The following is a 25,465-nucleotide window of genomic DNA, read 5'->3' as shown; positions in this document are numbered from 1 at the left end:
ATTTCTTTGAATAGATAATTCACTAAGGCATTGAACAGAATTTATTAGAAGAAGATTAGTTGTTTATGTGCTTCAAAACAGAGGACAAGACTGGAAAGAAGTTAAGCACAGGCAAATGATACTTGCACCCACTCATCTTACAGCAGTCTTTTCAATGCTGGGTCGAGTACAAAGCTGTGTGTTAATGGATTTGTTGATATTAACTGTGGATTTCCTGTGTGTTGATGCATTCCTTTGCATTAACAATCAGTGATTTCTTTCTACCACTATCCATAATTATATTGCAGGATTAAATGTTCCAAGTGAATGAATTATTCGATTGTTCCAGATCTTTACTAGGAAAGGTACCATAACAAGACACCCTCTTTCAGCATGGCAGAAGTTCGTGCTTGTACTGGCTGCAGTAGTTAATTTGCCAGAATTTCATTACAGCCCTTGCTAGTGCTTTACAAAATCTGTGACGCTCTTCAGCTGCCCTCACCCACTGGGGCAGTTCAAGCTGAATGGCATCAACGGTGCCAGAACTACAGGAACCAAAAGTCTTTGTTATGTACCCACCACTATAATAGTTTCCATTATTTGGGCTAGGATTGGATGGAGAAGGCACACAAGCATAACTCTTCTTTTGTTCCTCAATGTATTTACCCAAACTTCTGTTCCCTACAACCAAAGTCTCAGAAGACACATTGACCAGCTGACTGGCCAGATGCCTAATTGAAGAATTCAATGCAGAAAAGACACCTGAGTTAAGGGAAGTTTTTGAAAGTGTGTAACCTAGTTCTATCCACCTTTCAGGATGTGCTTGTCCATGGATATCCAGAATTAGGCCCCGTGGCATCTGTGATTTTGCAGAGGTCAAAAATCCCATATAGTCCTCCCATGCCTGTTCTGCTTGGGGAATTCCAAAGGACGCTTCTTCCTTTTCCCTGTTAGCATCCATCTTGAACCTCTGTAGGTGGTTTATGATGATATGTGGGGAAAATCCACCAGTAATGTTATTGATTTCTTCAGCAAGAGCCTGAGCCACCTCTATAGTATACCTGTCTTGGTTGGTAGACACTTTGCATTTCTTGAAATTTTGAATACTTCCAGGAGGACAGTCATGAGAGAAAATACAAGAGGATGTCTTCTCATCCCAACAAGCAGCCTCTCTATCAGGGATGTCTTTAGGCTCCATTGACCCACCATGTGGGACAGAGAGAATGAGGTTCATGTTGCCCACTTGATATTCTGTGAAATTATTATGACCAAATATAACATCTTTGGTGCCAGTGACTTTCAAAAGCAAAGGTAAAATGGAAAGGAGGAATAAATACATATTTTTCATTTGCTGCTGGAAGACTCAGCAATATGGAATATATCAGTACCTACAAAAAAGCAAAAAACAGACTGTAGATTACTTACTGCTGGGAACCCATAAGAGTGTTCAGCTGCTACTGGCATAAGTAGTGAATGATTAACCTATTTTAGTTTTATTCCATGTAGCACAAAGAAGAACACTTATATGAGAAACAGAAATGAACAGTGCACTTAGTATGGCTAGATGTAACGGATGCAAGGGAAATAGTAGATTACTGGGCTCCCCCCATTTCCCCAGAAAGCACAAACAATATTTTATTTGACCACCCTATCTGATTCCAGAGAATCATCCCAGCAAAATATCTGAAATATTTTTTTGCATCAAAGCCTCTCTTTTCATCTCTGAAATGTAAGAAAATTCTAACAAAATTTGATAAACCATCTGTATGTGATTGACCTGTGTGAAATATCTTTGTATTATCAATGTATTTATATAAACCAGAGGCTATGTCAGTCCAGACCAGCACTTGCATGACCAAGCTTGTGTAAAATGAGACTGATAAAAATTGAGTGCTACCAAGCTCTACCTCTATGCTCCAGACTAAGTTACTTTAAGACCTTTTATAGATAAGTACTAGTGAGTGCTTTAAGTAGTGACTTTGTTTTCTTTAGTTTGCAAGTCTCCATTCTCTTCAAGTGACCTAAGATATTTTAAAGCCCTCACTAATTATGCCATTTTTCGGAAAACTAGAATTTAACAAGATGCTGACAGGTCTTTCTGGTTTGAAGGTATCTCTAGCAAGATCAGCATCTTGAGTGTAACTGTATCTGGTGGCTGTAACACGAACCTGTAAAGTCAGTGAAAAGCAGAATAAAAAAGGATACTTTTCACTTCCGGGAGTAAAAATACCTCCTCAGTAAGGCCAGATGAGAAGTATATAGACACATGCATTTGCAGATTAATCGGTGCACCCTGTTATATGGTCTCACCCCTATTATTACAGCACCTGCAGAAATACTGAGGATAAGAGAACAGACAAAATTTCTGGCCTGAGACTATGTATGAGAGCAGCCAGTAATAGTGAGAGGGCAGCAGGCACTGTATAAGCACCTGCCATCAGCTGCCTACTCTAAGAAAGGGAAAAGGCAACTTCACCCAAATAGTGCAGCAAAATATTCTTTTCCTGCTGTGAGGGAGTGCTGCTGGATTTTTAGACATAATCTCTTCTGTCCACTGCACTGCACTCTGAGGAGCCTGTACCTGAAAAATAAACTTCTGTCTTCTGCTCTTCTTTCTGGGCTGAAAGTCCCATAAAAGTCTGTGAGCTGGAATCAGATCTCAGAGACTCTTATCTACAGGTTTCCTGTTCATGACAAAAGATTTTCTTTTTGTTGCATTTTAAGCTTTCATTTAAAAGGTCCTTTTAGTTGAGCTCCTGGCTTAAGTCAAGATTTTATCCAAGGCTATGGTTCATGTTTCTGTAGACTTTCCTGAAACACAGACGTTCACCTGCTAGTTCACTGTGTGCTACCAGAAACACTGAGGAAAGGAACACTGTGAAATACTATTCAAAATCCCTTTTTTCGGAAAAACAGACCACATACACAGAGTGTGTAAGTCCAGGAATAGCTTACCTGAGGTACAGGTGGTTCCAGCACCAAGCTAAATAAATCGACAGTAACAACCCCCCCCCGAGGCTGCTCATCTGCCCCAGAAGGATTCGGATTTCTTCGTCTCAGGCTCTCTTTTAAATATGATGACACAGCTGTTCCTTTCCCACAGCACGGCAAGCTGTTTGTGGTTACCTTGGCACAGGTAAAGTTCTGGATGGACTTGGAGAGTCTGGAGGCACCTGTGTTATTGTGAGGTCAAAAACAAATCAAGAGTAATTTAAAGTGATAGTAATGACTGCGGGACTAGTTAGAAGATTCACCTACAAATTAAAAGAGAATTTTTCCTGCCTCTTCGAAAGCGAAACTGAACTGCCCTTTGCACTCCGCTGCAGCTGAGGCTCTGTCCCAAGAAGCCTCTAGGGGCCAGGCTGAGCCATGCAGCTACAAGGAACAGGCTTCAGCAGCACCCGGATGTATGATTTCAAAACGACAGATCACAGGGGAAAAATATGCACTGGGATACTGGAGCTTAGCATGCTTTTGTTCTCTATACTGATACTACGTTTCCAGAGATTAAAGAAAACTTGCCACAAATAATGCCACAGCCACACTTAAGTTCAGAATAGCTACTAAACTAACATAATCAGCAGCTAACCATATCAAAACTATGTTAACTAGATAATCTAAGCTTTTAATAATTTTACTAACACTGTTCATATAATATTTTCCTGATAAATGAGGAGCTTTAAAAAACATTTCATCTGTTTCGAAATACAGTTTAAGGATGTCATCTTCTAACAGTGTACAGCTGTTTGTGAATTTGCTTGTGGTATTAAAGTCTGACTTCTTAGCTAAGCTAAAAAATAAGCTGTGAAAATATATAGTACATAAATAGAATTTTCAATAAAAGAGAGATAAAGGGTGCAGTGAATGTAATACTGCCACTTATCAGAGAGAAATCAAATTTCTTTTCTGAGAAATTGGTTAGTCCAACTAACTTACAAACAAGCTTTTTGAGATAAAGTGATCAACTTCTTAATCAGCGAAAACAATATAGTATCAGTAATAAGAAATTCACTGAAATTTTGGAAAAATTAATGTAAACCAGACACCAAATCTCCTAATATCACCAAAGCTGATGGTCTGATTGTGAGCTTCAGCAAAGTGCTAGTTTTTATTCTGTGTGTATTAATCTACTGCATGAAGGCACTTCCCAGCTGTGCCAAACAGTGCGTGGAAGGAAGTTTAAGAAAAATCTGTAAGATGTCCTTGCCCACTGTAGTGCACAGTGGGGACAAATTTAATTTTGCTTTACTTGTCTGTGTAAAGTCAGGTGTTTACATCAGATAGTGATCCCATTTCCTCTCTTTAGGAGAGGTGAGTTGAGAAACGAGAAGTTCTAGAGCTACTTCAGTGTTGTTGTCTTGGGCACCTAGCTCAAATTTCTGTTGGGGTCAACAGGGCTATACTCAGAATGGCTCTTCTGGTTTTTTTTTATTACATGACAGAAAACAGTTGCAAAGAAAACAAAATGTTGCTGCTATACTTTCTACTTCCCTTTAAAATCTCTTTAAAATGTATTCTGCAAGTCACCATTACAAAACTGCTCAAGGAAAAAAAAAACATAGCACAGATTTGGCATAGTAATTTCTAGCCTTACCAGCTCTTCTGATACAGGAACTACTTGTGAAAGAAAAGAACTGCCTGTATTACAAGTCTAGTAACTAACCATAACGTGGTGCTGCTTCCCCGTTTCATCTGGTACCTATGGGATATAAAACTGCAATACCATGGTATTCTTCAAAGGAATAGCTCACCAAAATGTTACCATCTTACCACCTGACAGCTTTCTTCCAAGAGACACCGTTGAATTTAAAGATTGGTATCTTTAGGCCAGTTTTAAGTCAAGATAGCTCAACTGAAACCAAGAAAGCCTTTGACTTATGGTATCAAGCTTCTGTTATTATATAGAGGTTATGAGATGTCATGAGGGTGGGTCATACTGGTTCATACATGGCTGAAGATATTTGTAATAAACTGAATGTTAAGGCATGTTGCACTAATCCTTCAATTCCAAAGTATCCATCCTTTCAGGTGAAGGAATTGAAAAGGAAATTCTGAGTTGGTCAAGAGTTCTATAGCTCTGGCTTCCTTCAATGCAAGTTCATTGGCTCCAGCGCTTCTGACTCTGAGGTTCACCTTAGCACTATTTTAACATATTTTGCAGAAAACAATTGAAAGTATATTAAATTGAATTGCACATAAGATTTTTTTAATTATATTGATACATTACATTGTCGACTCTGATTACTGTTCTTCCCATGAGCAGTTTGATAGAAAGTGTCAAGTGATAGAAGAACATACTCTTAAAGAGAAGTGAACACAGTCCAAACAGAATTCTAACTCCAGTTGGATTGAAAACTTGTGGAGTGTGTCGTACATAGTCAGAATCATGGAGTGAAAAAAGAATTGGCAAAGCAGAATTCAATCAATATTTTCAACATTAAAACATCTTATGCTATCACTGTGGCTAAGTTACTTATATGCATTTCTGAGTTGATGAATTGTAATTCGAATGTGCTCTTTCCAGAATGCTTTGATTTTAAACTTTGCTTTTTACACTGCTGACTGAGTCATCCGACTGTGTCACCGAGTCAAAGTATCTAAGAACTGTACAGACTTCAAAATGACATGTAGGAAAAGAATCTGTTGTCCGGTAGATACTGGCCCAAATTTACTCCTTACTGCAGTTTTTATTTTTGCAAGCAAACCCTTACGTTAACTGTCAAGAAAAAGAACCTGTACCACATAATCGTAACTTTGTCCATCCGTTCTGACATCAGCCCCGGGATTTCAGTGCTGCGACAATAACATCTGTCCCTCACTCGATCCTTGGCAGCCAGCGATCCGCGCCAGCCCGCGGGGCCGCGCGGAGCACCATGGGAATCGTAGTCCTCGCGCGCGGAGCACCATGGGGATCGTAGTCCACGCGCGCGGGGCGGGGCCACCGCGCTGAGCGCGCGCTGCTTGAAAGCCCCGGGGCGGCAGCCGCGCGTCGTGGCCGAGCCGAGCCGGGCCGGAGGAGCCGCGGCTGCCCCAGCGAGGCGGGGCAGAGCGGGGGCCGAATCTCCGTGTCCCTCCTGCGTTACCCTCTCTCGTCCCGCTCTCCCGGCAGTGCCGGTCCACAACGAGCTGCAGCCGCCGCGGACGCGTGGGGAGGCGACCCCGAGCGGGATGCGTGGGGATACCCGCAGGAGCTTCTCGTGTCCCCGGCGCGGGCCAGCGCCCCGTCTGTGAGCTGAGCTGAGCTGACGGCCCGCCAGCACGGATCAAGAGTGGCGATCCAGAGCATAAAGCACTCGGCTTTGTGTTCGCTCCTTTCTTTTTCCCCCCGCTCTGCCGCATCATGGGGATCCAGGGCCTGCTCCAGTTTATCAAGGAGGCTGCCGAGCCCTCGCACGTGAAGAAGTACAAAGGGCTGACGGTGGCTGTGGACACCTACTGCTGGCTGCACAAAGGCGCCTATGCTTGTGCTGAGAAGCTGGCCCGAGGAGAGCCCACGGATCTGTAAGTCACGTTTAAGTCTCGACCCTTTTACCAGCTAAAGTTTTGTTGATTTGGTGTTTCTTGAACTGAAAACGAAGTTGCTGTAGTTTGGCTTCTTACTGTTGCTTCTGAATTCTGAGCTGAACTCTTTACAAATGGAAATTTTTGGCGATAAACAAACAGCTTTCCGACTGTGCAAAATTTAAAAAAATATTAAGGTATATATTGGGGAGAAAACTCTTAAAATATTTTTATTAGAGTACCCAAGGCTGTATCAGTTAGGGTTTTCTTTCCTAGCATGTTTCAGTCTCAACTATAATCTGATTTCTCTCATGAAATTCTGTGCGTGCAATTCTCTAATTTCGAATTTAATATTATTTTGAGACACCTTTTTTGTGTGCAAAGAGAGTTTGTAAATACTGCTGTGACAAAGGTTGTGATGAAGCCAAGGAATTTTTAGAGATGTGTTGTGCTCTGAATAAGGTGTACGATTTTTTGCTTAACGTATACGTTTTTAGTTAAAGTAGCTTTTCTAAAACACATTCACACAGTTCTATTTCTAGGGAAGGAGAAGAACAAAAACTGGTCATATTTGTGGTCATATTTCAGATTCAACTCCACACCTTAGATCAGGTTTGCATTTCTTGCCCATCTCTGGAAATGTAGGTTGAAGTCTTGTTGAAGATTGGATATAGGCAAGGTTGGAAGGGACTGCTGGATATCATCTCATGCAGGTTCCCATAGAGCACATTACTCAGGGTTGTGTCCAGATGGCTTTCAAATATCTCCAGAGAAGCAAGAGACTTAAAAACCTCTCTGGCCAACCTGTTTCAGTGCTTGCTTACTTGCACAGGAAGGAAGTTCTACTTATATTCCAGTGGAATTCCTGTGGTTTGGTTTCTGCCTGCTGTCTCTTGTCCTATTAATTAGCACCACCCAGAGGACCTTGGGTCCATCGAGTGTTTGATTGGAGGCAAGAGAGAGGCTTTGCAAATGGATTCAAGTGTTTACTGTTGCTCATGTTAATTTGAAGAACTGTGGAGTTTCAGTCCAGCCCTGCCTTGAACGCAGTGGAGTTTCCTCAGAGTCCTGAGAATAGGATATAGTTCAGTTGAGTAAAAAATTGACTGTCAGGAGAAATATTCAGTGATAGGGAACTTTGGAATGGTTGGGTTTGAATACATGAATACTTTATGGGTAAATCTTGTTTCCATGCACATACAATTCTAGACTGGCACCTTAACTATAGTGTAGAATCCTTTCATACTTTAAAATTTATCTGGATGTAGGTATTATTTAGCTACAGTGCTATTTGCTCCTGTCTTTCAAAAATCAGTTATTTTTCAGTAGCTCTAAATCCAGTTTCTTAGTGCTCATATCAATTCATTCTAAATGCTTCTAAATTCCACTCTCGTCCTCCCTCCCTCTGTTGATGAGGTTGCTCTTGCTGTTTTAAGTGTCCTTAAAATTAAAAAAAAAATATTTTTTCTTTGAGAAAATTAAAAAACTATGTATTTTTTTTCTTTGAGCATTGCTACAATGTGCTTGCTTAATGTTTATTTGTAGCAGTTATTAGATTTTAGTTCTGTACTGCTAAATAATTCTGTACTGATAAAATGATCTCGTACAGATCTGTAGAAATAAAAAGAAGATGAGAGCTAAGAGGGGATAAGTAACATCTGGAACACCAACAAATATTTTTTCAAGGGATGGGCTTTGAAGGCAGTGGAGGATTCCCTCCTGGGCCGTATACCTTCTTCACAGTTTGTAGAGAGGGAGAACTTTTTTGTCTTTTGGAATCTTTCAGTGCTGTGTCTGTATTTTTAGTGTGGGAAGTTAAGTTTGTGTGTCTTGTCTGTAGGATATAGCCATTATCTGGAAAGAGGAGTGGATAGTACTACAAGGAGAGATTAAATAATCCCATCACTTCCAGCTCTACAAAAGTTCATTTAGTCTGCCTTTCATGTACTGTGCTTGACTGCTTCCTGTACCCCTCGCCATTATTAACTGAGTTGCTGAAAGTAAAAAGACAATCCATGTTTTATCTGGTTAAGTTTTTGTCAGTATTGAATCCTAATGTAGCAAAATCAACTTAATTACTCTTGAATTCTTATTTCATCTAAGAGAGAGGTGCAGTCAGCTCACTTCTGAATTGGGAGATGACTTTTTTCTCTTGGTTGAAAAAAACCCAACTAAACTGCATTCAAGTGTTCTTAGTTTTTTGTGATATTGGGGGAATATATAGCCTGTTATAATATTTGAGCAATAGTTAGTCCTAAACTTACAGTTCTCCTTTCCTGCAACTGCAAAATATGTAATGGACTTGTGGTTAACAATAAAGTTTATTTTTTTCTTACTTTTGTTATTGTTGATACAGTTATGTAGCTTTCTGTATGAAACTTGTGCATATGCTCCTCTCATTTGGAATTAAGCCAATTTTGGTATTTGATGGATGTACCCTACCCTCTAAGAAGGAAGTGGAGAAGGCACGACGAGAGTAAGTACTGAACTGTATTGATTTGCAAGCAATGCAGTTTTATCACTACAGTAAAAATCAAAAACCCTCAGACTTCAGCTAAGAAGTCAGCTCTGGTAAACCCCCCTGCAATATAGTGTGATATTTTTACATTTACATCTAAAATCATACAAACTTCTTAGAGGTTTTATTCCAAAAATAGAAATGCACTTCATAAATGAAAGCCATTTTATAGAGGAAGGAAGTAAACCTTTGAGCAGTAGTTCCTGTAATGTATTAGAAGCTTTTCGTTTACCCACACTTCTGATCTCTGTCCAAAAATATTTTTTCCCAGTATAATTTTATTTAAAAATAGCGCCCCTTTCCTCATCTTTCTCTGCAACTAACAGGATCAACTTGTTTCAAATTTGGATTCAGGTCCCTATAAATGGGACTTTTCACTGAAGCTGTGAGAATTTTTCAGTAGTGGTTGTTATTTATGAATTCTCATGAGACATGCACTTCCTTCAGCATGAAATGAACAATTTCCGATTTATGAAATTAAGTAAATTTGATTTTCTGTCCTTTAAATCAATAAGTATCTAGTGTCAGATACTCCCAACTTCTATTAAATCTATTTTACTGCCAGCTGAGTGGGTGCATTTCTTCTTTTACACTGCTGATTTCAGTTCCTATTGGTCACTGTCTTCTGAGAACATACTGTCAATTTCCACATTCAAATCCAGTTGTCCTTCTCAATGCAATGACCTAGTTATTCTTTTGTTTTAAAAAATTATGAAGTAGCCCAGATCTGGAAGGTGTTGCAACTTTCCCCCCCTTTCTTACCTGTCTCTCTTAGTCCCTTCTGCTGTTTGGTCTTTAAGTGAAAAATAATCTGAGATTGGTGGATATTTTTGCCTTTCTTTTAGGAGGCGTCAAGCCAGTCTTCTGAAGGGGAAACAATTGTTGCAGGAAGGGAGACTGTCTGAAGCTAGAGAATGTTTTGGGCGCAGTGTAAATATTACCCATGCTATGGCTCATGAAGTTATTAAAGTAAGTTGCCAACTGTATTGATAATGCCAGTTGAAAAAAAATCCTACTCTGCATTTTTGTGGCTACGTCACTGCCTCTTCTATATAGGAAAGTATTCTCACCTGCTTAGTCTCTAATTGTACTGCATATTATTGGATTGTGTTAATTGGGCACAAGTAACAAACTTGAAGTTTATTGTGCCCATTTGTATAAATAATTATGGTGTGTCAAACAAAACACATCTCTTCCTGCCACTATGAATTGAATCTGGTAACACCCATTTTACTTTTGCAGCACAAAAAATAATCTTTTTTTTTGTGTGTTTTTTTTCTCTTGTCTAGTTTCTGAGCATGAACTACAGAAAAAAAATTGGCAGATTAAAATTGTTCTAATAGTTTTCAGTTAGATTTTCAATGCAGTCATAGGGTCTTTATCAAAAAGTATTAAGTTTGTTGTAGTACTGTTCTCCTTTGTCTGGAATATAGCTTGGATGAGTTTGAAGCTGTCACCTGTGGTCAGATGCAGTGGCAGTAGTGTTACAGGAAAGGTTGTTTTTGTAAACCAGTGTATGTAGTTCTAAACTGCTTAAAAGTTGAGTTTTTGACTCTGAAGTACTGGACTCTTACTGGGGGTAGGATGGGTGTGTGATTAAAAAGGTCATGGTTTTGGCTTTTTAATGGAGAGATTTTTATGCTTTCAGATCTCTTAAGGTCATACTGAAAGTTAATGCACAGTACTTGTATGCTTCTTCTTTATGTACAGGCTGCACGGGCCCAGGGAGTTGATTGTATTGTTGCTCCTTATGAAGCTGATGCTCAGCTAGCTTATCTTAATAAGATTGGCATGGTTCAAGCTATAATTACTGAAGACTCTGATCTTTTGGCTTTTGGATGTAAAAAGGTATGGAAGAAAATAATATTAACCTTTACCTCTTGCTGATATCTGAGAAGCAGAGTTTGAAGTTGCCAAATATGTTTGATGCATGGATTAACTCTTCTGCAGAAAATGTGGGAAACAGAAGAGACTAGCACTTTGCCTCTCCTGTTTCCACCAAGTGCAGTGAACCACCTTACATGGGTGAAAATTGTTTCTACTTTCTCTTGATTTTCAGGTGTTTCTGAAAATTGACAAGTTTGGAAATGGACTAGAGATTGATCAAACTCGACTAGGAAACTGCAAGCAACTTGGAAATGTATTTACAGAAGAGAAATTCCGCTACATGTGTATTCTTTCTGGTTGTGACTACCTCCCTTCAATTCATGGAATTGGGTTAGCTAAAGCATGCAAGTTACTAAAAATAGCTAACAATCCAGATATTATAAAGGTAAACTCAATTTTGCTTTGTGTTTTGTTTTTTGGTAGCCTATATCTGTATATATTAAATTTAACACTGAATTGAAAATATGAAGGGTTCTTGACTTCCTCCATTTTGAGGAGAATACTAAAAAGTATTTTCTTACCTGTGCTTAAAAAAGATGCTGAACTAAACATACTCAATTGTTGGAGCTGTTACATATTTCTAAGAAATATACTGAAGTAAACTTAGGTAAAGAATTGTTTTAATCTTTTGAGGGTTTATTCTGTTTGAAGGGAAACTCAATTTTTATTGTAAGACTTGATTTCCCCCCTTCCCCACCCCCTCACCCCCCCCACACTGCTTTTTCTTCCGATTAGTTATTAGAACTGGTCGATGTTACTGTTACTGTTACTTTTGTATAAGTGCAGATTTATCTGTGTGGGGGAGGGGCAGAGACTGGGAATCTTATTTAATGGCATACAGACATGGATGGATATACTAATTTTCTTTCTGTATTAAAAACAGTATGGAAGAAAAGTATGATATGATGCAAAACAAATCAATATAGGGTGGTTTTTTTCTTGGCCAATGTATGGAATTAAAACAAATATTGTATTGGGAAATACAGATGCTAAGAGGGTGGGCACAACTTCTTCTGTGTGGGTAGTAAGGGAGGAGTGGGGTTAAGAGCTAATAAGAAGAATACCTTATGGGACTGTTCTGGAGGCAGAACAGGGAGAGGCAGGTAAATCTAATCCAGAAAAGCATTTCAATATGCATTTTAATTAACTTAGTGGGTTATCTTCTTTCATAAATTACTTGTGTGGTTTAGTGTATTTTATTTTTTCTCTCACAGACAAAGAACTATGATTTTTAATTTTAAAATGTTTTGTATCATATAGAGCTGACATCAAAGCAACTGGTTTGGCTTTTGAGGAAGTAAAAGGGGAGCTTTGAACTTTCCCCATGAAAATCATTATTTGCTTTAATGTATTTCTGAGCAAAATTTCAGGGTTTATTCTGGTTAGTTTTGCTTTTTTTTTTCCATTATAAGAATACCAACATATTGTGTATATGTCTTGATAATATGAATAAAAATTTGATGTGCATTGCTTTAAATAAATCTACCTTAAGGAGATTATCTGTTTTTCTGATCACATTTTGTATTGATTTATTTATTAAAGAAGGAGATTAAAAAATTGAATTGTTATTTATGTAATTGTAGACAATTTGAGTGGGAAAGTAATGTACAAAGTTCTACTTTCTTTCCTTCCCCTTTTAAGTTGAATCTACTTGTTGCAATAGGACACTCATTCTACATTTATTTACAAGCAAAGATAATTAATAGTTGTAGTGTATTTAACCTTTCATGTGACCAGTTAAAACAGTTGAGTAATTTCTTTTTTTTGACAGGTTATTAAGAAAATGGGGCAGTACTTGAAGACAAATATAACAGTACCAGAAGAATACATACAGGGTTTTACACGAGCTAATAATACATTCCTGTATCAGTTAGTTTTTGATCCTGTCAACAGAAAGTTAGTTCCTCTGAATGCATATGGAGATGATATTGACCCAGAAACACTAACTTATGCAGGACGGTATCCTTTGTGTTGAAACAGCAGAATGGGGAAATAAGGGTGAGCTGATATGGTATCTTAAAATTTGGTCATCTGTAGTATACTTAGTTTTGTTGGGTTTTTTTTGTTGCAACCCTGCTTTGACTGAAGCCTGATTTTTCTGCAGTCTTAAACTTTTTTGGAGGTTTTCTTCTTTTCTCCTTTGCTCTGATTTTAATACGTTTTCTTAAAGAGCAGGGGGTAACTAAATTACCTATTATTGATACATGGTTTTAGGCACAAGTTATTGATCTGGTTGTTTTCTTTAGAAAACAAATTGTTAAATGCAGTTTAAATATGAACTCACTGCTTTATGGCTGTCTTGAGATTCTGCCTGTGTTGTGTTATAATCTCTTCCAGTTTAATTCTTGCAGTTTGTGCTCAACTCAGTCTCTAATCTTAGCATTTCCTGTTTTACGAGATCCCTCTTCCTATAGGGAAGGTAGCATTTTGCCACATCTGTGCAATATGAATTTCAACATGGAAGATTAGGAAAATGAAGGAAGAGAGGGGACTGTTAAAGTGGTTAGCAGCTTTGTATGTTCAAGTCATCTAATCTCTGGCATTTGCAGAAATTAGGAAGGAGAAAGTTGCTGCCTTTCCTGCTGATAATTGAAGGATTTAATTTTGACTTTCACAATTTGCCAAAGGTCTATTACAATTCCTGTTACATCAGATTGAGCTAGGAGTAGTGGTATTAATCCTTTGGGTTAATATTCTAGCCATACTTTTTAGCTGAAAAATGGGAAAGTGGCTGTTCTAACTTTCAAGGTGCACTTGTTGAAGTACAATGTAATATTCTGATATTTTCCTTTACTATGATGGGATCAGACATGTTGGTGATGATACTGCTTTTCAAATTGCTATTGGCAATATTGATATCAATACAATGGAACAAATTGATAATTATAACCCCGACATGGCACAGGTAATGTCTTTATTATGAAGTTAGATATTAAGAATTTGATGTGAATCTGAATGTTAATGGGAAAATGTGATTGAATGCTATCCACAAATGAACTGTCAGTGAAAGCTATTCTGGTACTACAGAACCTGTTTGTTCCCACACACATAATTCTCACTCCTTTTAAAGGTAAAGACTTATTTTTCATGGCATTTGACTTTAATATCTGTTTTACTTTCAGACTTTTTTGGTAAGGCTTTAAATCTGTTTACAGAAGTAACTGGTTTAAAGAGAAAATTCTCAGAGAGTTCTGTATTTCTTCCAAGAATAATCTGAAATTGTTTCCTGAATAGAACTGAATTTTAAACTTTAAATTTGGTCTGAGATGGGCAGTTAGTCACTTGTGCCATATTGAAATGAAGCCATCATGGGAGCGCAACAAAAAGTATGAAAAGCATGAGAATTGTGGGAACAAAAAATAAGGTTTATGTGGAGTATGTCACTGGATGTACAAATGTCAACATTTCCTTCCTTGTATGCTAAGTCAGGAAATCATATACAGAAGGCAAGATTATAAACCTGTGTCTTGGTTTTTAATTATTTTTTGTAGCCTGTGCAGCAGAGAAGTTGTGGCTGGAATGACCAACGTGATAATCATGTCAATAGCATTTGGAGCAGAGAATACAAGTTTGGCCCCACTGAAGATCCTGCTCCTCCTAAAATGCATTTCCCAGAGAAAACAATAACCAAAGGCATGGAGAAAATAATTAGTGTTAAAGGACTAAAGCTTGCAGGCAAAGAACTCTTGGCAAAAAGGCCAAGGAGTGGTATGTTTATATTAAGTATATGCGTAATGGTAGAAGGCTGTGGGAAAAGAAAGGATTTTATCTTGTACTTTATGGTATAAGGCTTTAGAGGCTTAGCTCCTGAATGTTATTGTCTGTATTCTGTTTTCAACAAGCTACAAGATTAACAAGCCATTATATTAAAGCATAGTTAATGATTAAGGGTGACAGCAAACTTTAAACAGGACTTGATTCTAACTTTCTTAGGTTTCCTATAAAACACTGCTGGTTTCAGTTTCAAGTTATGTTTAATACAGTCTGTATTTTGATATAGTTTTGGTTTTAATTTGTCATAAAATGGTTTGTGAAGAAGATAAAGCAGCCTGTCCTTTCCTGGCATTGATATTAGGCCAGACAGAAAACATAAAGAATGTTTTTTGTACTCAGACTGTGCTGCCTCTATCCCCTGTATAGGTGTTCTTTATGCCAACTTTGCCACTTCCTCTAGTGCATGTGTGATACCTTGTCTTCTATACCACCTGAGTTATATGTGCTCAAAAAAACTGTGGTCTTGTAATAGGAGGCAATCTTTTGTTCCTGTTGTGTTTTATGTTAGGTGTTTTCCTCTGATTTCTTTGCTTTTTGATTATACTGCTGGGGCTTTATTTGTTTTTCCTTTGTTATTCCTGGTATCTTTCTATTCCCTCGCTTATCAAAGTCTGTAGGTAGTTTAGCAACCTTCCTGTAAATGAAATGTGGTTTCATTGTAGTTGTCTGCCTTTATTCCATCTACCTTATCACTGAGTTATTTTTGAGGCTATGTACTAGAAAACAATGGTGTTAAAAGCATCTAAATTCTATTGTCAATAGTTTTCTTACCAGACCTTAGTGATGTTTTTAAGCCTGTGAGAGTAAATATGTCATCTTTAGTTATCTCATAACTGGTTAAATGTAGAATGTGTTTCTTCAGTGATGCTTAAATTGTCTTTAGATTCAGAAGAAGTCTCAGATGGAGATCTGTTGAAGCAATATTCATTTTCAAAAACAAAAAGAATCAAGAAGGAGAATATTGATGGTGAAGCACAAAAGAGTGTGTCAGCAATACAAAGCTATGATTCTCCAGGAATTTCCATCACTCAAGAAAGCTCTAACTCCCTACCCAGAGTTAGAAATAAATTTGCTTCCTTTTTACAAAGGAAAAACAAAGAGAAGGATGCTGTAATTGTTCCAGGAACAAGAAGCAGGTATGCTTATGTCACATGTTTTTATAAGCAGCAAAATACTATTTGCTGTCCTGGTTGCTAAAATAGCCTGAATACTGAACATGGTAAAAATGCTACCTCAAACTTTTTTATGCAACTGTATTGTATATTTGTGAGACAGATAATGTTCATTTTTTACTGCAGAAGTGAAGACTGAGACTGATTCATGAGAGAATCGTAGAATTGTTTGGTTTGGAGGGGACCTTAAAATCATATTGTTCCAGCCCCCCTGACATTGTCAGGACGCCTTTCATTAGACCAGACTGATCAGAGATCCATCCAGCTTGATCCTGAGCACTTCCAGGGATGAGGCATCTGCAACTTCTCTGGGCAACCTGTTCCAGTGTGCCACCACACTCACATTCACCACACAGTGAAGAATTTCTTCCCAGTATCTAATTTCAACCTCCTTCAACTTAAGATCATTCCTTCTTGTCCTGTCACTACATGCCCTTGTGAAAAGTCCCTCTCCAGCTGTCCTGTAGGCTCTCCTGTAGGTACTGCAAGGTGCTATAAGGTCTCCCTGGAGCCTTTTCTTCTCTAGGCTGAACAGCCCTGACTTTCTTATCCTGTCTTTATAGGAGAGGTGCTCCAGCTCTGTGATCAATTTAGTCGCTCTCAAGAGAATATGCAATATCTTTGGATATCAAAGTTAATTAGGAATTGGCTGGGATTTTTTTTCCAGGGTAGCTACTTTGTGGCAAACATGTAAGCTGTTAATTAACACATCGACTTAAGTTGACAGGGCTTTTTGTTTGTTTCAGTAAAGCTAAACCTGCTTATACTCTGACAAGTACCTATTCTTATCCCAGCCCATTCAGCTGATGCTGCTGATCTCTGCAGCAGCACTTTGAGAACAGGGACTTTGTTAGTTTGGGGATTTTTTTTTTTACGTTTGGCCACAACTACTTTAATTTGTTTTACAAAACATTATCACAATTAAGTCTATCATTCTGTAATTTTTATCTTAAATAATCTGAATATTTTTGAGCAGGGCAGTTTTACAGAGCAGTCTTAATACCTTAGTTTTAAAGCACACATTTCTGAACTGAAAGTTTTTGGAAGTTTTTTTTTTTTATTGCATCGAAAATCAAGAGCAGTCACTGGTGAGAGGTTCTTTTCTAAATCTGTGCTCAGTAATCTCAGGATCTGCTGCTATAGCATAGAAAAAAAGTAATAGGGTTGTATTTTCCTTGATAAGTGGTGCCGAAGTATTTCACTACTAGCTTTATTGTCATTAATTAATGTATTTTTAAATTTTGTAGGATTTCTAGATGTTTCCCTTTCAGGTGAAGAATCTTTTTAGTATTTCAGTCAAACAATGACATTTTTACATGCTTTTTACTGTTTGGTTTTTTTTTTTTCTGCATGTCTCCCTGAGAGACTTCCCATTACCAAAATAATTTGCCTGCAAGTATGCATTGAAAATAAAAGTGATGGATAGAGACAATGATTGGTGAGGACATACTCATTTGCGTAGCTTTCTTCCCCCTTGCCTTCACATTTTTTTTTCTTTTTTAGGTTTTTCTGCAATGATGCAGTTATGTTTGACAGTAGAGCAAAGAAGAAAGATGATGATCTAATTCAACATGCTGGGCAGGATTGCCAGAAACAGGAAGTAAAACATATAGCTGGAGATTTTTCAGTTTCTGAAAATGTAGAAACATCATCACAGATTGTCTTTACACCTCCTGGAGAAAAGCAGAAAAGTTGTTCCCAGTGGTTTAGCAGCCTCAAAAGTAACTCGGGAAATCTTGGTCCATCTCATGCTGTATTTTCACAGCAGTTTCACCAGCACAGAAACAACTGCATTGTATCCCAGGAAGATCAGATTAATGGGGCAGTGTGTGATGAATTGGAGGAGTCCTCCCCCTTAATAGAACTGGAACAGTCATCAGAGTCTCATGGGTCTTGTGAACCGTCAGAATGCAGTTTGGAGTCTTCAGAAATCCTTCAAGTGTCCAACAACAGCTCAGGTGCAAAGGTAAGAAAATTAGACATTGTTTCAGCATTTGTTTTCCCTTTAACTTACAAAAGAAATTATGGAGTAAAGTCTCCTTTTCAGAATAGTGCCCCACAGATTATGAAGTTTGTGCTAACAAAACTTGTCTCTAACTAGAATCACAGAATGATCATATTCATGTCAATGCTTAACATAATTGTATAGAATGGATTGACATACTAGCTTAAATAGAATTCTGTTCTCTGGTTTTACTTTGTCTTGAATCTTTCTGCTGTTATCACTGCAGTGCCGCATGAAAACACTTGGTAGGTAACCTTTTGTTCTCTACTTTTATACCCTGAAGTGCTTTCAGAAGCATATGCATGCCTTTGTAGTGTTGCTTGCTATAAGCCCAGGTTTTTGTATGAGTTCTTAGAACTGCTGGAAACATTGTAGCTTAAAGTATATACATGTAGATATGAAAACATATATTATGTTTAGGAAAAGACAACCTGTTTTAAAACCAGATCAATTTTCTCTTGAAGGAATCTGATTCTCGGTCTCTGCTGCTTTCTGCTGTTCAAACTAACAAAAAAAATACAATCATAAAGACCAAGGTAAGAATTCTTTTAACTTTTTGAGCTTCCCTAAACTCTGAAAATTTGTTTCTACATTTTGGAACTTGTAATGAAAGACTTGAGCAATGCAAATGTTGGCAAGACAAAGCTGTATTCTTGTTCATCTACCTTGGAGCTGGGGTGAAATGTAACCACTTATGATTGATAAGAGCTGCAAATTGCTTGGGGATTTTAAACACTTAGGTGTAAAGTAAGCCAAGAAAACCCACTTCAGGTTTTATGATGTAAATTGCAATAATGCTTACAATCCAGATACAGTCACAAGATACAACTGTAATTTGACTTCTCTGTGTTTGCTTGGATGTCTAAGAATAAACTTATGTTCTTTGTCTCTGGAACATTTCTGAGAGCTTAATATATTTGTCTCGTTAATAAAGACTTCTAAGACTTTTAACAGCTCTGACTCCTTAGCTGTTGGCATTGGAATTGGCCAAAAGATGAGTAAGTAAGAGGCAGATGTTTTCATCCTTCTATGTATGCCCTCTACAAAGTTTTCTTGTAGGCAGACTAAAAATCACAAGCTTCTCTCCAGGCCAGACAAGAATATTGTGTGTTTTGTGAAATAGTGACATCTTGTGGTCATCATTAGGAACTTATTTGTTAAGGAAAAAGTTAATTTGTATTTTGGAACATTAACATTTTTCCTGCTTTTCCTCAACAAGACTGAGCAAGGAAATTGTCCCGGCATTCAGAAATCTTAATGCTTTGGATTTAAGACTGTGTTTAATATGTTTTACATTATTTTGCTCAACTTAGAGGGTATATTTGGGAGAATTAATATATGAAATATTAGGGGATCACATTATGGAGGTACTGATGTAATATAAGCATCATATAAAAATAAAACTCCAAGCTTGGAGCCCTTCAGGAAACAAAAACTGCTGAAAATCTGTGAGGACCATAGGGTTAGTTTAAAGCAAGTGGCTAGTGGGAGGGTTTCCACCATTTATTTTCATGGCCATAAATTATCTCTTCTTCCTTTATGTGCTGGTATTAATAATTATCAAGAATTACATCAGAAAACTGGCTTGGCCAAAAAGTAACCTGACAACCACAACCACCAACTCAGTCATATTGTAACTTGAGCCCATGCAGACTCTTGGACCCAGTGAGTTGTAGACCATATGCAAGGGAAGGTAGAGATAAGGAGCACCACTTTTGGCTCAAGTTTTCTTTTAGAATTTATTAAAGTCTTGCAGGATCCTAATAAACATCCTAACAAGTATAAAACGAGGGAAGTGCTTGCCGATGTTAAATACAGTAGAAGATACCAAAGGGGAAAATTGGTTCCTGATTTAGGGAAGAAGCAGTTAATCATGCAATGCATAATTTATTCTGATTTTAGTAAGCTGAATATCAGTTATGTAGGTTTACTTAGAGAAATTTAATAACTGGGGGAGGCAATCTGAAAAATTCAGTTCTTACTGTTCCAATCCAAAATGTGAAGTGCTACCTATTCAATTTTAATGTCAAAACTAGTAGAAGCTTTTTACTAAAAATGCCTATGTGATACCAAGCTCCCTAAGACCTCAAGGTTTTTCTTTTTCTGTGATACTATTTCAGCTGTGGTTTTTACTGCTAATTATTTTTCACAGTTGCTGTGAGCCCAGCAAAGAGGCTAATACTGATAATGGAAAAGAGCATTCTGCTCTGGATTTAAATTTCTTAACAGGTGTTCACCATGCAGCTTTGCCTACTTTTGGGTTAGCTAAATTAAGTTATAGCTCTTACATAATTCAGTACTACAATGATATGTAGGACTTGGGTGACTTCACATGTTGCAAAAAGACTGAGGTGATAGATGAAGAGCAAAATACTATAAAGCAGGTGGGTTTAAGATTTTATTTTATTCTTCCTAGTATTTTTGTTCCAATTTTTAGCTTATGTTCTAAACACTTTTTTTCCCTCCTTGGAATACCAAGATCTGGTTAATATATTTAGGTAGCATAATTAATAATTAATATTAATGTCATTTAAATAATAGAATCATTATGGTTGGAAAATGCCTTTGCAGTCAGGTTTAGCTGTCAACCCAGCACTACCACATTCACCATTGTACTGTATCCTGAAGTGCCATATCTACACAGTTTTGAACACTTACAGTAATTGTGATCCTGTCACTTCTCTGGGCAGCCTGTTCCAATGCTTTACAACCCTTTGCAGGAAGAAATTTTTCCTACTATCCAATCTAAACCTCCCCTGGTGCAACTTGAGGCCATTTCCTCATGTCCTATTCCTAGCTGTCTGGAAGAAGTGGCCAAGCCCCACCTAGCTACACCTTCCCTTCATGCAGTTGTAGAAAGTGATAAGGTTGCCCCTGGCCCTCCTTTTCTTCAGGCTATGCACCACCAGCTCCCTCAGCTGCTCATCATCAGACTTGGGCTCCAGACCCTTCACCAGCTCTATTGTCACTCTTTGGACTCGTTCTAGTGTCTCAATGTATTTCTTGTAGATAGGGACCAAAACCAAACACAGTATTTGAGGTGCAAAATAATGTATAACAAACGTGTGTGTGTGGTGGGGGAATGGCAAAATGCTGTTATGTTTCAGAAAGATCTAAGCTATGAATTCCCTTTGAAGAAAAGGCTGCTGAGATGTTCCAGCTTAAGTCTGGTTGCATTTAAGAGAGAGAGATTCTGGCCAAGCACTGCTTTTCTGAGCTCCTGGTATAGAAACTGGATAAGAAGGCCCAGCTGGAGGTCTAATGATCCTTGGGGTCATCATACTGTTACCTGTGCTCTTGCTTATGGATCCATCTTCATGAAATCTGAGTGTCACAGGGAGTGATACCAGAGAGTTTTCTCTTAAAATTCTAAAGGATGGCACTGCATGACAGCATAACAAGTAGTCTTCAAACAGATGAAAAAATAAATATTCAGTAGATTTTAAAAATTGCACTCAAAAGAAATAAGTATTTATAACCTTAACATGAAGACTTATGGAAGCTGATTTGTCAGTTCTTAGAGCTACAGTATGACTTGTGTTTGAAATGCCATTTTTTAGGTTTTAGATTATCTAAATATACTTTGCGGCATTTCAGGTTGCATTATCTCAACACAGTATAAAACACTTTATTTTTTTGATTATAAGTTTTGCAGTGTGATATCTATTGCTTGCAGGTTAGCATATTAACTATGTGTACTGGTATATTAAAATCCCACAGGTTCCTGGATTACATAAATCCAGTAATAAAAGGTCACATATGGTAACAAAGCTCAAGCCATTGATACGAGCGAAAGTAAGTGGACTAAGCAGGAAACTGTCACCTGTGCAGAAGAGAAAGGACTGTGATACTGAAAATAAGCTGGGGCTGCAATCCACTATTGGTGAATTCTGGAAAAGCTTCCAGTTTAAAAGGTGAGTTGTTTTAACCCTTTTCTTAGTACACTGCATGCTTTTTTCCCAAAGCAACAATTTTCAAAGCAATCTCTACACACGTTCTCCATACAATTCATAACGATAACAGTGCAAGATTGGATATTTTCTACATACAATTTATAGCTTCCTAAGCTTGATGTAAATATGAAGCATGGTGTTTGGTAAATATGTTCTTATAATTACATTTTCCTTTGTAACCAAGAAAAACTCTCAGCTAAAATTCACTTACTGAATTTTATTGATAATTACATTTAGTTTATCATAGTTGATATGAAAATCATTGCCATTGTTTGCCATCAAACACGAAAAGTAATTTCTTGAGCTAAATGCAAAAGCTGCATTAAAGTTGCTAAACTTAATTGAGTACAAGACTGCTTCTATTTAACTCTGTTTCCCTCACATTTGGAATGGCTGATTGTCAGAAGTGTTCTGCTTTCAAGATGATGGTTAATTGATGGAATATTTCTGTTAGCTGGAGTACCTGGTTACAAGAGACATTCTTGCACATTATAAAATGCTGTTACTTTTCCTTGTGGAGATACTTGTCTAACTTGAAGTTTCTGCAAATAGCTTCAAGGGCGATTATTATTTAAAAAAAAAATAAAACTGAACATGAAGTATAGATATTCTAACTTACACTATCTCCATGGACTCAGATAAAAACTCCAGGTGTTGAAGTTTTCCCAGCTTTAAGTAACAATCTCAACTTTGAATAAATAAGTCTTATTTAAATAAAATTATTTTCACTAACTTGAAATTAAATGTGAGTAGGACAAAAGTATTCTTTGCACTGAGCAGTAAATGTTGATATTGGTGAGCATGTGTTAATTCAGATGAATGTATTTTAGTAAGTTTGGGCTGTAGGGTAGGTTATTATAAACACAAAACCGGTTTCTGTTTAAAAAATTACTTATGGTATTTACATTTTTAGAAATCTTACCTTTTTATTATCTTCCTTTTTGGGGTGTAAGAATGACTGACAGTTTCAAGGAGGAAGTGAAAGTGCTTATGTATTTATTGCTTGGCCTCTATTTGACAATGTCTAACCAGGGGTGCTCACAGAGAAGAAATTCATAAATTTGGATTTATCAGAATACAGGCAGATTAGAACAGTGTGAGCCTAGGTAGCACTCTCTACTGATGGCTGCAATAATTGGCTCCCACCATGTACATGTTATCCATCCAATTTTGGTTGGTTTGTAACCTCTGGGTATTTATACTGTGGATGTATATTTATCCATTACTTTTATGTAAGCAATAGTTTACTGGGTTTTAGGGGATTTTTTTTCTCAACATATTTCACAAATTGGGATTTTTTATTTTTTTTTGCTGCTACAACTTGCTTAGCTCTTATTTTTTCCCCAAATTTTAAGATGTTTCTAAATTAGCCTTATGTTTTAACAATTACATTACCTTATGGCAAATAAATCATGTAGGATACTAATCTGTTCTGCCTTAATGTCAAGGCTCACAGGAGATACATATAAAATTATGCTTATTCAGAAGACTTAAATGTTAAGAAAGCATGTACAACCCAATGTAGGATGGGGTATATACAGTCTTTGATAAATAAAGGTAACAGCTGTCATTCTGGCACTTTCAGGGAAGTTGTTCAGTTGTATTGAAATTAAAACTTTACATCAGAAATTTTTATTTTGTACTTATCCAGAGATGGAGTGGGTAGCTAGGTGAGGGGTCTTGCTTTGTTTTAACCTGTATATTCTTATAGGCCTGTGGTTAGAAACACAAAATGCTCATAACATTCTTTGGTTTTGTTTTTGTTTGTTTGTTTTTGTTTTTTTTTTTTTTTTGTGCAGAGAGTATGAAAAACTTCCTTCTTGTAGAAAGTCAGATCCTTTGTCTCCAATCAAAGATAATATACAGCTCACTCCAGAAACAGAAGAAGAAATCTTTAATCATCTGGAACATAGTCATGTTCAGAGAGCTATATTCCAATGAACTGCATGCTGTTCATGATAGGATGGATTTTTAATCATTGTCAAAATTTACCTTTTGGATATTACATCAGTATTATAAAAGATGATTTGAAAACCAGCAGTGTACTTTAGTCTGACTAGTGATTTTATCATCTCTTTTATAAAAGCATGAATTCAAAGATACAGTTCTATACTGACTGGAATTTATTCATATTCTTCTGTTCTCCTACTCAAAGTCCCCATGCTAAATTTTTCTTCAAACACTTTTAGATGCCCCTGGGCATTTTATGTAGGTATCACCTACAGTCCAGGTTTCTACAAGAGCAGCAAAACAAGTCTGTGTCTTAATTTGTAATAATTAATCATTTTCGCCTCTCTTTAATAATTATTTCCTCTTGAGACTAATCTGGTTTCAGTACAGGTTCAAAACTGCTGTTAAGTGTGCATAATAGTCTGCAATATACTTCCAGAACTCTGATAACTATTTCTTTTCCCTCTAAATGAATATTTGCTCTCTCAACAGTTGGCTTTTCTGTTTGATAGAGTCATGTTGGTGGTGGGAATAACTTGGGGTCTGCAGAAAGGATTATCACAAATATCTGGTCCCCATATTCTCACATTGTATATTTTTGGATAGCATTCTATTAATGTATTCTGTTTAACCTGTCTGTTTCACATTTATATTCTTCTCCAACAACAGACAGCAAAAAATGCCAGTCCTCAGAGGTAAGGTTACAAAATAGCATTGTCATCACAACAGGCCTAACTTCAGTGTTCAACTAAAGAGAAAGAATGCAGGAGACGAGAGTCCTTGTTGTGTTTGACTCAATTACCATTAAATAGTATGATGGCATTTCAGATTTCTACCTTGCAAATCAGGATTTGGGTCACTGTAAAGGTATGTTTGAATCTTTTCTATCTTTAGGAATGGCTAGTATTTCTGCAGCAGATAGAGATACAAAAAGATATCCTTACCTGTGAAGTATGTATTTTTCCATTCCTGAGATTAATACTTTCCCTCAGCCTTTGAACTTTTTGCAAGAGTTTCAAGTTTGAAATTACCTATGAGAGGCACAGGTGTTTAGGTTGCAATGTAGTTTTTTTTTTTTTTTGTCTCCAAGAGAATGTCCATCTATGAAGTTAAAGTGACCAGCTTAATTAAATTACAAAGAAGCTGCTTAAAAGAATATTATGCATACATTTGTGTGATCAGCCCTCTTATTTTTACATTTGTGTTGAAGGTATGGGATACAAGGAATTGAAGCAACGATGCTCTAGGAGAGGCTTTCTGTCATACGTGCACCACTAGAAAATCCTTGCTGCTGAAAAGCAGGTTTTTTGATGTTGATCTTCAGTAAGAATTATCTCGGGTATGATGTTACAAATGTAGGCCAGGGATAGATGTTTGTGTTTCCAGTCATAAAACTATTGCCTAGGATGAATTTGTGTTCCTACAAATGTAATAAAAATGACAGAATGAATCTTTGAAGGGAAAACATAAAAATAGCTTATTTTCATCCATTGCTTATTTATTGGTGTGGGAATTGCAAGGTTATTTTGTACAGTGCATCCTTGCCTTATTCCTGCCTCTTCAATCAAAGGGCCACTTGTTCCTGCTTTAGTGGATCATCATAAGAGGAGACAAGCTACTTTTTGTGCTATCAAGGACAGGTGATTTTAAGGGATTATTTTATGTGCAAGCTACATTGTATGTTCTTAAAGCAGATTTCTTAAAAATACTTGGGTCTAGTTCCTGA

General features: G+C 37.2%; 1 protein-coding gene across 1 annotated transcript; it reads left to right on the top strand.

Moving 5' to 3' along the window:
- Positions 1 to 6,319: 6,319 nt before the first annotated feature.
- Positions 6,320 to 24,135, top strand: EXO1 (exonuclease 1). The gene is made up of 13 exons (XM_062488939.1): positions 6,320 to 6,480; positions 8,837 to 8,956; positions 9,844 to 9,967; positions 10,709 to 10,846; positions 11,058 to 11,270; positions 12,657 to 12,844; positions 13,694 to 13,790; positions 14,377 to 14,593; positions 15,543 to 15,795; positions 17,335 to 17,815; positions 18,301 to 18,372; positions 21,557 to 21,750; positions 23,589 to 24,135. Exons 1-13 carry the CDS (start codon positions 6,320 to 6,322, stop codon positions 23,728 to 23,730), a joined length of 2,400 nt encoding a protein of 799 aa, XP_062344923.1. The 3' UTR covers positions 23,731 to 24,135.
- The last annotated feature ends 1,330 nt before the right edge of the window (positions 24,136 to 25,465 follow it).

This window comes from Cinclus cinclus, chromosome 3 (assembly GCF_963662255.1).
Source record: "Cinclus cinclus chromosome 3, bCinCin1.1, whole genome shotgun sequence".
In the NCBI taxonomy this organism is placed as follows: domain Eukaryota; kingdom Metazoa; phylum Chordata; class Aves; order Passeriformes; family Cinclidae; genus Cinclus; species Cinclus cinclus.
The sequence above is the reverse complement of the archived record's forward strand: the minus strand, read 5'-3'. Positions and strand labels throughout refer to the sequence as shown.

Bases quoted from the DNA above. Each gene is read 5' to 3' on its own strand.
- EXO1 (XM_062488939.1), top strand. From the start codon at position 6,320: ATGGGGATCCAGGGCCTGCTCCAGTTTATCAAGGAGGCTGCCGAGCCC. The intron at 11,271-12,656 runs GTAAACTCAATT...TTTTTTTGACAG, and splicing joins ACAATCCAGATATTATAAAG to GTTATTAAGAAAATGGGGCA. The intron at 15,796-17,334 runs GTATGCTTATGT...TTTCTTTTTTAG, and splicing joins GTTCCAGGAACAAGAAGCAG to GTTTTTCTGCAATGATGCAG.